General features: G+C 41.1%; 1 protein-coding gene across 3 annotated transcripts in view; it reads right to left on the bottom strand.

Annotated features, from left to right (window-relative positions):
- Window positions 1–2158: 2158 nt before the first annotated feature.
- Window positions 2159–12342, bottom strand: part of SUPT3H (SPT3 homolog, SAGA and STAGA complex component) — a 247597-nt gene continuing 237413 nt past the window's right edge. For all 3 annotated transcript variants that reach the window (XM_069850820.1, XM_069850819.1, XM_069850821.1), the window contains exon 12: window positions 2159–3923. In XM_069850820.1, coding sequence (XP_069706921.1) covers window positions 3882–3923 — 42 coding nt within the window. In that variant the 3' untranslated portion in view covers window positions 2159–3881. The remainder of the gene's footprint in view (window positions 3924–12342) is intronic.

The raw sequence follows: 12342 nt of genomic DNA, 5'->3' as shown, positions 1-12342 counted from the left end.
GAGAAGAGGGCTATAAAAATGTAAAATGAAACTGTATTATTATAATTTTAGTTCTTGATTTTCCTTATTTATCTTTCCAGCTCTCTTCCACTACTAATCTATCTTATTTAGGAAAAATAGCCTGTAAGTATAGTGGAGCTCGATTACCAAGAATAGCTATTAATGTAGTGTCTCAGAGCGCTCTCCAGACAGTTAAAAGGCCTTTAACAATAAAATATGAAGGTTTTCTTCAAATTTGCAGTCATCTGCCTTATAAAAGTTTGCTTCAGTTGCCAAACTTCAGTGATTTATAGAAGCCAAAGTATCTAATTTTTATTTCCCCACAATAGATGAGGGCTATTTTTTCTTATTATTTTGTAAAGGCAACATCATTATCTTAAGCAGAAAGAAAACAAAAAAAAAAAGAAGTTAAGAGCTACATTAAAGATACAGCTTTCAAAATAATTTTTAAAGGCATCTGGCCTTATTTAAACCATCAGATTTACATTCAATTCCTTCAGGGATGGCTCCGTTGCTTTTTTTCGCTGGCTCCGTGCCCCCTGAATAAAGCCCTGGATTTAATGCATGCCACCGCTGCGATTCCCTGGCTGCACCGCCGCTCGGCGCAGATATATAGCAGAGGTATAAAAAGCCTAACCCTGGACAAGATGATTCACTCAGGCAAAAACCCCTCCTTTAACTGTGTGAGTTTCAGCTACAAGTTAAGTCTTGTGACTAATGTCACTATCTATTTATTCTTAAATTATTAGTAGAAGTGTTTATGTACTATGAAAAGTTCTGTGTGAGCTGGACAGGAAACTATAAAACATTTTATGAGATCTCCACACGGCTGATGGCAGAACGTTAATACAACGCGAAGGTTCATCTAAATTCAAGAAGTGCCAGCAAATACTTTTCTCTTTTCCCAGCGAGATCTTCGCTTGACAAAGAGAAGCGTAGTCTGGAAACTCGAGGGGGGCAAATTTTGCAAGGGCCTGAGTGTCTCCAGAGAAATAGGGAGCAATGTCAGCTTTCCCTGGTTTCCAGACAAAGGGAAGAGCCTTTTAAAGGGCTTGATTTTCTCAGAAGAAAACCCGTGGAAGGACAGGTCAGGAAATGAGCTGAAGCCCAATTAGAAATTTGTCTTGTGCCTCCTTCACCTCTGACAATTTTCAAGCTGATTATCCCTGTTTTGTGGATAGCTGGACTAAGAAACTGAAAAACGAAGGAATATAACCACGCAGCAAGGCAGGCATTGAATTGGGGAAAAAAAAAAATCACACTCCTAGAAATGTTATGCAGTATTATTGCTACTGATACCAGTTCTGCTTCCCTCCTTCAGGTAACTCACACCATGGTAAAAAAATCAGCATAATCAATTCAGTTCCTACGGCTCCGTACTAAGAATCAAAATGATTTGCAGGTTGAAATAACACAAGCACAAAGCTATTTGTACGCAGCCATGAACCGAATCTCAAACTGGTTTTTATATGTGTAATAAAGAAAGACGTTTCAGATAAAATGTGCAGTACCGGCTTAAACATACATCTCTGCTTCTGCAGCACAGCAAGAGGAGCTAAGGCACGCTCCGTATGCACTACGAGTCCTCGTGGTCTCATTTTTGTTTTAAACAGAGTTAAAGAAAACCCTGAAGATGAGAAAAAAAGCAATTACTTCCCAAAATAAGAATAAGCTGGGTTAGTCCAAGATAGGGAGACATAACCTACCTTGTTTTACTCTCAATTCGGCTCACTGCCTTATGTAGAGAAGTGAAAGGTTATTATATGGGTTTACTGGGCAAACCCAGATTTTATAAATAATTGCCTGTCAGACTGTTCAAGATAGACAAACATAGAGCAGACCAACAAAAACATGATCTGTCATATTTCTGAGAGAAATGTATGTTGAGTCTTCATTCTCTGGGACTTTATGTAGACCAGTAAAAAATAAGTGCCAGTATTTTTCCTGCTTATGCATATTTTAAAATGTAAAATCTGGGAGAGATACAGCTACGGAAGGAATTTTGATTCCAGTACCCAGTGCCTGAAATGGTTTCTTCTGTCTATATCCCTGCAGATCGAAATCAAAGACAATAAATGCTGGTGTCCTTTTAAAAAGTCTGGATGTTTACAGCAAGAGTATAATTATCCGTGATTAAGGACGCCAACAAAAATAAGAGTGATGATAAAAAGAAAAGTTTAATCATATATTTCAAGAAGCACAGACGGAACATCAGAAGACTTCTCCTCCTCCTGTTTAATACACTGCATCGTACACATTACTTTTAGTCCCTTACATGCAGATTAATTCCAGAAAATGGAAGCATAAGCAGGTAGAAGAGTAAAGCAATTTATGAACGGCAGTGATTGACGTACAAAGTTCACTTCTACAATATTTCGATTGCAAAAAGAAGAGACCTTTTTCTGCTTATTTAAAATATAAGTATTTCTTTAAAGTTCTTGCAAGCAGGTCCAGGAAAGCAGGGCAACAAACCCACTTATGACTGACCACAAGAGCGTACAGCGGGAGTAAAAATTAAGACCTCACATACTAAGCACAAAAGAGGAGGATGGTAAAAGTAATAGTTTGCTGATCTCCTCTCGATCCCTTGAGTGCTCTGTCTTAATTTGAGGTTTAAGTTGGATTTCCAGCCCGGGCTCAGAGTGGCTGAGACAGAGCCCTGGGCCCGCGGGTTCCCGGAGGGAGACGCGCAGCCCGTGCCTGTAGATCCCGATGACGGGCTGAAGCAGGAGCGCTTTTCTCTGGTCAAGCGTCACCGTGGTTAGCTCTATATTTGTACAGTTTTTATGGGAAGAAATGAATGTGTTTGCGCGGCCAGCAAAGGCCGGGGGTGCAGGGGACGGGAAGAAGCATAAAGGGTGGGACTGAGATTTGAAAAATAAGCCTGAAAACAAACAACATGAACTAAAATATTAAAAAAAGGCAAAAGACAGCCCGTCTCTTCTTTAACCAAATCCAACAGTAACGCTGCCTTTGTCAACAACAGAGACAACGTCTGCTTCCTGCAGCAAACGCTGAGCAATTACCTGAGGGTAAAGCTTTGCCTAGAACCAGGGAGACAGACACAGGGATTTAAATCCTCTAGGATGTATCTTTCTGCGCAGGGGCCCAAGCCAGTGGCAGACTGTGGCACAGGCTTTCCTTCATTTCAGAGAGTGACGGTCATGCCTTAGGAGATCCAAATATTGAGAATTAGGAACTGATCACTTAACCTGTCCTTGGGTCTGCAAAGATTCTAAGTGGTAAAGTGTTTACATGAACATTTTTCCTCAATATCTTTGGATCTCAACTAGCCATCACTCTCACCAAAAAGCCCCTTACTAGGTTAAACTGGGTTACGCTGCTTGGACATTTAAAAATCAGTTGGGAGAAAACAGTGGTAAAGAGTGGAGAAAGAGTGGAAAACAGGTTTTCCTTTTGCAAAAATCACAAGAAAAATCTATATAATGGTTATATAACCTATATATAACCCGGTTTCTCTCTGGTCTCTTTCTGCCCTGCCCTCCTTTACAAAAAAGGCCTCTCCAGGAGAATATACAGACCTCCAAAACTTAAATAAAAATGACATTGCATTTCAGGAAGAGGCTGACAGCAGCAAGTCCCCTGCTAACTCCAGCATTGTCTGATCTGCATTCTTGTCCACCTACACGCTATCCCAAACATCCTGCCATTAATTAGCTAAATGTTCCAGCTAGCAAACAAGAATAACGATTGAGGGGGCTGGAGAAAGAGACAGAGTCAGCCAGCAGATAGTCACAACAAACCAGCCCACTCACTGGTACACGGAGACACTGGAGCTTGTATTTTTTCCTTCCTTGGTGGGGAAAAGAAAATCACCTTAATATAACACTGTCTTTTCTGTTCCCGCAGCCACATCCACATTAGCAGGCGAGGAAAGTCATCCCGTTCCTGCGGTAGGCACTCTGTCAAAGAAAGAGAAAATCTGTAATGAATTATCACATCAACTTAAACAAGGGAAGAAGGCAGAGAGAAAGGCAAGGCTTTCTTCCTGTTTTGTAGACTTTTCTGGCTGCAATCTAATAGTGCGCTTAATCTGAACATTTCTGGTGGGGAAGCTATAAGCAACCACTTTGTCTATTAAAAAATCAGTGTGGTTAACAAGTGGTTAGCGACTCTATTTCAGGAGAGCGAGAGATATGCAAAAATGTTACGTTCTATTTTGTTAATTGCCTGCAAAATAGATGAGGCTAAAAATACACTATTAAGCTGAATCTATCTGTCCTTTATAAACATGCGTTCTCTATTCCCTATGTTCAAACATCTTTCATAACCGATCTTGATAGTCGATAAATTACTGAACAATTAAAGTTTTCCAAATCTGATTTATAGTCTAAAGCTACGTAAACAGGCACTGGCATAAAACCCACCCCCAAATTAATCTTAAAGACTCTCTGGTCAGGACCAAATAATTTGATATCCCATCTACAGTAACCTGGAATCAGGTGTTTCCAGTATTCAAGAAGCACAAAAGTAAAACAGCATCTGAGAAAAGAATTTTAAAAGATCTGGTGACGTTGTCTTACTAAAACACCTCTCATGAATTTTTAACATCTCTTTCTGAATCAATATAGGAAACTATGCCTTTTTACCCCAGGCGTGCTGGAAACCCTATATTTTAAGGGTATATTCTCAGTTTAAAAATGTATTGCTTTTTCGTGTAATATTAATGATAGCTTCAAAAAGGAAAGTAGTTTAAATACTTTTACTTTATTTGGTTCACCTTCAGCAGTCATTAAGTTCTGAAAATGAAAATATAGTCATCGGCTTCATTACCATTAGTGCTTCGTCAGATTTATCTTGTACCTCTTAAATACAAGCACTTAGGAAGAGCCATGTATAACTACCATTTTTAGTGGCTCTTCCAATTTCATAATTAAGTTTCAGCAAGATCAGTTACTCGTCTCTTAAATTAGAATTAGCAGAGCATCATTAAGAGCAAAAGACAACCTCAAACAACTTCATAATAGTATTTACACTGAACTGTAAGGAAATAATTTCAAAAATAACAAGCGCGTATTCAGAGTGACATTCACAGACACTGAATATGCAAAAGGAAATATGTACAAGATGTTCATTACAGCATCTTTACATTAACACCACACTTCAGTATAAAGACTTAGGAGCATATGGCATTAAAGTCACAGAGCAGAATATTAGCTCTGGGATACGGAACCCGTCATCAGACAGGAGAGTGTCACTGCAAATAGAAATAATCCAAATAAACCAGGGCAAGGGAGGGGATTCTGCCCCTCTGCTCTACTCTCATGAGACCCCACCTGGAGCCCTGTGTCCAGTTCTGGAATCCTCAACGTAAGAAGGAGATGGAACTGTTGGAACAAGTCCAGAGGAGGCCATGAAAATGATCTGAGGGCTGGAGCCCCTCTGCTATGAGGCCAGGCTGAGAGAGCTGGGGCTGTTCAGCCTGGAGAAGAGAAGCCTCCGAGGAGACCTTAGAGCAGCTTCCAGGGCTGGAAGGGGCTCCAGGAAAGCTGGGGAGGGGCTCCTTAAGAGGGACATGATGAGGGGGAATGGCTTTAAATTGGAAGGGGGGAGACTTAGATTAGACATTAGGAACAAATTCTCCCTGATGTGGGTGGGGAGGCCCTGTCCCAGGTTGCCCAGGGAAGCTGTGGCTGCCCCATCCCTGGAGGGGCTCAAGGCCAGGCTGGATGGGGCTTGGAGCCCCTGATCCAGTGGGAGGTGTCCCTGCCCATGGCAGGGGGTGGGACTGGATGGGCTTTGAGGTCCCTTGCAATCCAAACCGTTCTATGATTCTATGAAATCCAAAGACTCTATACCCACACATGAAATGCACAAAACCAAGCTAGCCAATAATTTTGTGAAGATCCAATAAATTCCCACAACCACAAGCAGTAGCTCCAAGGGAGTCTGGAGCTGCAGCTCGCCCAAATCGTTACGGCTGGCATTTTGAAGTCAAATAATGATTTAAGCTTGACCCCGATAGTTTTACAGAGCTCTACAACCCTGGTGACAACCTTTAACACATAAACAAAATATTCAGGGCTATTGTGCTGTTTGCTTGAAGGTAAATGAACCCAAGTATAAAGTTGGATCCACATGAAAGACACAAGGTTGAATTTTGCAAAAGGAATTTCTGGTTGCAAAGCAAAGTTGGGCTTGGCCAGGCTCACCTGGGAAATAATGAAGTTTAACATTTTCCAATGTGGATAATATTATACGGTTAGTTATATCCTTGAAAAGGTCATTTTAGAAGGAATTCCTCAGAGGAGGGAGGATAACACCTTCAGAAAGCTGGACACACCCACCAGTCTATATTTAGCAATATATTATAACTAGTGTGGCTATAGTTAGGATTGAAAACTATTTCCTACTTAACTCCATGTTTCACATATTTTAAACTTTCTGAAACATTTGCCCTTGGGCTGAAATTTCCTCTGCTTTAATCTCTGCCTGAAGTTCAGTTTCTTTAGAAAGGAGCAACAGAATTCCTTAAGCTATTTTGAAGTTCAGCAAGAATTTTTCCTTCCCGAGTCAGAGACAGTGATTCTGATATATGCATATTTTATTATGGAATTTAGCCATAAATTGAAGTGTTTTACCCAGAAAGCATCCTTGCCTTCCACCTCACCTGAAAGGTAACCTGTTTGAAAATCGGCATTTCAGAGGAGGAAGCTTAATTCATCCCAGTCCATAACAAGATAACACATCATTGTAAGTTTGATGCAGTACTAGATAATAAAGGTTAAACTCTAAAATGCTTTTATGCACAGCAAAACTATCTTACAGCCATCCCACAGCTCTGAGTTATGCTATATATCCTTAAGACACATACAGCTGAATTTGTAACAGATATATTTACGTGCTAGGAATGGTGAAGAGAAACATCAAGACTTTTTTATAAAACTTATATGTGTACGTGCCCTTGCAAGAGAGAATTTAGATGCATGTGGCAGTCACTTAATGTCGTTTGATATAAAGGAAAAGGGTTTGGATGACACTTTTTGGGTGCTTTATGCAACTTTGGCATAACGTATCATGATTATTTGGCTCAGGATTCCAGATAGAGGCTGATGCAGACTCCTGATGTAGGATTAAAATGACAAGCCATAGTTGTATCTATTTTGCTGGATACGTCTTGCTATGGCTCAGTGTCAAGAGGCAACGTAAGCCCATGGTCTCTCCTGGAGCCCTTTTTGGCAAAGTGTCTATCTACTGTGTTCAAATTTTTGTGTGTGTTCTCTCTCAAAATTTACTGTCCACCAGCCCATGCTTTGATTTTCCCTGCTGTCAGCTGACCCTTTGCTGTGGCTGAAGGTCCATCAGCCAGTTACCATACCCGCTATGTGCACAGACGTTCAAGAAACCACCTTTAAGAAATGACCTAGCTTGTTGCAAACCACACAGTTCACCTTCCCAGAACAGATTCCATACTCTGAGAACTTGATATAACCTTATTTGGCCAATTTAGCTCTTACAGTCACTTATTCCTGTTTCCCAGCCCTGACCCCAGCCCATCTGGCACCGTGTGAAGAACCTTCTCATAGCTTCTCAAGCATCCTTTATCTGCCTATAGTTACACTTGTAAGTTATCAAGGCACACTGCATTCTGATATAGTTTTTCTGTGGGAATGCTCTGATTATTTAATAAAAGAAGGCATTTTTTTTCCCCAACAGTTGGAAAGAAGGCATGATAAAGCAGAGAAGGTGAGAAGTGTTCAGTGCTGTCTGTCACCTAAAAGCAATGTCATGCTTTGTCCTTTGTTTGAAGAAAGGAGGGAAAGCTCAGAGCTTTAAAAGGTAACCTGGAACAAAGAGACTTGGTCAAATAACTCCTCGAATATCATGAAAAATCACTCATTTTCTACTCTCTGTTTTGGTCCCAGGTCTCTCCCCTAGAAGTAGAATATTAAGAATGACCACAAAGAACCGCTCCATAAGGAGGGCAGCAGAACTCCTGCCCCCACAGTAAGTCACATGAAATTAAAGAGTTTCTTGTCAAGTTCACAGGACCATTTTAGGGGCAGATATTCACCTGTTTACCAACACAAGATACACTGAAGCTGTGATGTATAGGAACAACTCTCAGCCAAACCCGGAGATGCAAGTACTCCCCCCTTAGGCAACATATCAGCTTAGACCACCAAGGCTTCTGAGCAGGCACCTTAGTTAGAAATGGTTTCCACTTAATAATTTACACCAGTGCATAATTTCACAGCTGTAACATGATGAGAAAGAAGACTTTTTGGCGAGAGAAAGAAACAGCTGTGATTTTTGAGTGGGCTGGTGCTCTTACTTGGGATGAAATTTGGAAAGCCTGGAGGAAAACATCTCCAGCGGGCATCCCAGCCACTAAAGTTTGCTGGGCCAAATCCTCCACTGGTTTAACTCTGCAGTTCTGCATACATTAAAGCACAATGTCATACCACAGGTCTGAAGATGATTAATCCTGAATTATAGGTCCTGTATAAGCAAGTTTTGATGATTTTAAGTTACAAACCAGCATTTTTAAAACTCAAAGTCTCCCTTTCGTGGTGTCCTGTTGTATGTGTGTGGGCAAGTGGTTTAATTACAATGTATAAAGTGGAATGGCAGACAGAGACATCAAAATCAAAGAGCAAGTCCTAGCTGAACTTCATTAGCAATATAAATACAAATAGGCACATCTTTTTTGTGGCATGCCACGGTCCTTTCCTCCTTTGGTAATTTTACTCTATTCTCTGATATTTGCATAAATGAAAATCAAACCATATGACTTGCACATATGCACTTATGATAGGGGAATCATATGTAAAACTTCTTTTCATTAGCTACTTCTCTTCATGCAGCCTTACAGCGTTACTGTGAAAATCAGGGAGGACTGGATCTCAGACAGTGAAAGCCTTTCTTTAAGAACAGTGGAGGGAGCCCTGCCCTTTAAATAAAAGACATTCTTGGATCAGACACTGGCTGGCAGAATGGAAAAAAAGGATGTAGCATTGACTTTCATTCCATTCCAAATAACCTGGAACCCATAAAACACAAAGATTCTCTAAATTTAAATCTGCTCCTTTTCTCCCTGTGTCTTCTTTCCATTTTGTTTGGGGAATGTTAACTTTGAAATTTCATTAGTCCCCACAATATCAAACAAGTCATCCTGAACAGATTCATAGCTCTTTGTACATAAAACCATCCACGTTAAAATCCCTGTGATTAAAAGGTTACTCCTCTAATTTTTCCCAGCCTGCACAGACTAACCATGTGCAAAAAAAGTCAGCTTATTTAGCGATCTCTATAATAATTAATTTAGGAGGCAAAGTATAAGCAACATTGTTTAAAAAAGAAAATCCATGTGCTGTTTAGAATTAGTTTCTTCTGTTTAAGTTTAAGAAAAGTTTGTGTGGATATAAATTCTCCTTATTAAAAGTGCATACATGTTGCAAGAGAAATATAATAGATATTTCTCTCCCCAGTTTAGAATAATAGCACTGAAGGCTCTAATCCTACAAACCCATCTTTAATCAGTAGCCAAAGCACAGATGTCTGATATTACTCAGAGGGTGAGGGAATGCTTAATAATAGCACATGGCCAAGAATGAATAACAAATTTCAAATATATATCTATGAACACCCAAGTTTAGTAGATTACGAACTCATGTGACGCTCCGGATGATCTACCCGGCTGTACGCATGAAAACTCACGATTTCATTTACTGTGGGGCCAGACCAATGTGCTGAAAGCTACAGCATCCTTTCATCCAAACAGTAATGATCCCTCTGGAAGCACAACCACATTTGTACTTAAGCTGGCCCCTAAGAAACCGCAGTTAGGTGTAAGAAACACTAACAAAACAACTTTATTCCTCAGGTCTGTTCCCTGAGTCTCCAGCCATCCAGTGAGCTTCCACACCATAAGTACCTGCCCTCCAGCAACGGGGCCGAGATCACCAGGAGCCTTCACGTAGGTGACCACGAACATCACACACTGATAAAAACACAGCTTCAGCAAACCACCCTTCAACAGCTTGTAACAAAATGTTTTCCAGCATAGTCAGTTCTGGACTTTGGTTACCTTCTACCTGCCAACAGTGTAAACTTTTTAAACAGTCACATAAAACTGTGTTGTTGTGCCCAGAAACAGGATATATCCAGGACACATCATCCAATTTTCTTAAAGAACATAGTCTAGATCTCAGCTACCCAGCGTTTTTATTGTTCCTCTCTGTTACTGGGAATAATGAAATTCCCAAGGCCGATGGAAACATACGATCTCTGAAAAACAAGGACCAAATGTATTTCTCAGACACCTCGTGCAATACCACCAGTTGAAGGAGAAGAAAATGTAGGGCTTATATTGCTGTCCTTCAGCTCATTTGGCCAAATTCACCGTGCTGCAGTTAAGGAGCAAAAGCTGTTCTCAGGGCTGGGCTGGTATTATAAGAAAGAAAAACAAGGCAAAAGGATCATGGCTTCTGTTGCAGAAAGAACTGGGGTGTGGGAGTGGGGGACCAACATCTGCCAAAAGAAAAAAAGAACAAAATTGGTAGGGAGAGATCATTTTAAGTTTCTCAGAGGGTAAACAGTGGAGAAAGAAGGAAAAAATGGAACTATAAAACAATACTTGGCAGCAAGCTTTGCAAAACAAACATATTTTTGCAAAGTTCTTCCCATCACTGCCACCAACTTTAATAGGCTTTGTATGTCTACAGTAAGAAACCCTTTCTAATCGTCAGAGAAAAGGCGACACTGCCTAGTACACTAACAGAAATTCTTCTTCTGAGCCCAATTACAACCACATGCTCCTCACCTTTAACAGTCAGAGAGGAATTCCTTTCCCCTGGGTGCAAAACCTGCAGGTAGCCTCCATCACCACCATTCCCTGGCACAAGGAAGAAGGCTGCTTCTCCTGTGGAGCAAGCCAAAATCCAGCCATACATTATTATTGCCACAGATCCAATGGTCCATAACTGTCTAACCACAACACGTCATTGATAAAGCACAAAGCAGGTCTCCAGGAGGCACCAGAACTTGATAGGTATGACCAGCATAACTGGGAAAGCTTAATCCCCCACTGCAACAGAAGCACAGCAGTTCCTAAGTATTCCCCATCTCCTCATGAGAATAGTAATTAATTCATTAATAATTTTAACACCCTATGCCAAACTGGTCAAAATACTTGGAGTTGCTCACAGGCCAACATCTCCTTTTCTAATGTGTCTCAACTCGCTGCTCTGGCTGTGCAGCAGCAATAACGTGTGTGGGCAACTTTATTACGTCTGAGAGTGAAGTCAAAACTAGAAGCCTTGAGATGTACAAAGAGAAGACTTTAGATATGGTTAGCTACCAAAAACCTCTGGTTTATGACTCAGGGTACTGCACGATCACAGCACTCCCATGTGAAAATATACCACTACTAATAAAAACGCCTTCAACCTGAGAGTAATTCAGCATGAAATAACCTGGATGGCTCTCTCCAAAGCTGGCTTTTCTTGACTTTTAAGGTTTCCTTCTGCTGCCGTGGAGGCTCAGTGGTTGGTTTTGGTTTTTTTTTCCTGTAGGAAGTGACAGAAGAGGTTAAATTCCCCCTCCACACCACTACTGCTCACGAGCTCAGAGAATTCTTCTGGAATTGTGTGCTATTGTGTGGTACAGCAGTCTGAGTGCAAGGGCAGGAGCCAGGGCTGGGCTCTGCTCCCAGCTCTGACACTTACTTGCTGTGTGGCCTCAGACAAACCACTTAATGTCCCTGTGTTTCAACTTCCCCTGCCTTTGAAACAGAAATACTACCAGTCACTGAAAAACTTTTTTGAGGACTGCTTGATTACAGAGCTAATACACAGTGTTTTGAAAACACCGGATGCTATTCCATAATTATTATTTTCATTACATTATATCTTCCATTGTAACGGCTAAAATACCAGATGTACAGATATGGGTGCTGAAATTGGTAGGTATTGGATAGGAGGAGTGGGTATTGCTTTGAAATAAGTTAAATTATTTGAGCAAAACAAGACAGTTCACCTACATTCTTTTCTTAAAACTGCTGGAATTGTAATGAAAAGGAACATCTAATGACATTTTGCAACATACTTCTCTTCCCCCACCCCCTGAAAGCATCCTGTGAACACTCTCCGCAGAGGGCACAGCATCTCTAGTCTCCCTTGGAGTCAACGAAGGGAAACACGAACCCAACTGACAACACAGGGCAGAGAGTCGGTCTGCAAATAGAGAAATTTTCTCAGGCTCTGAGGCCCTTTGCTGGTGGCGGCACTCGGGTGCGGCCGCTTCTTGCCGTGCTCCTTCCTGACGGATGCTCTCTGTCTGCAGCGGGGCGCCTGCTCGCGGGAGCGGTGGGAGGTAAGA

Source organism: Phaenicophaeus curvirostris, chromosome 2 (genome assembly GCF_032191515.1).
Source record: "Phaenicophaeus curvirostris isolate KB17595 chromosome 2, BPBGC_Pcur_1.0, whole genome shotgun sequence".
NCBI lineage: Eukaryota > Metazoa > Chordata > Aves > Cuculiformes > Cuculidae > Phaenicophaeus > Phaenicophaeus curvirostris.
Note: the sequence above shows the minus strand (reverse complement) of the source record. Positions and strands in the feature narration are given on the sequence as shown.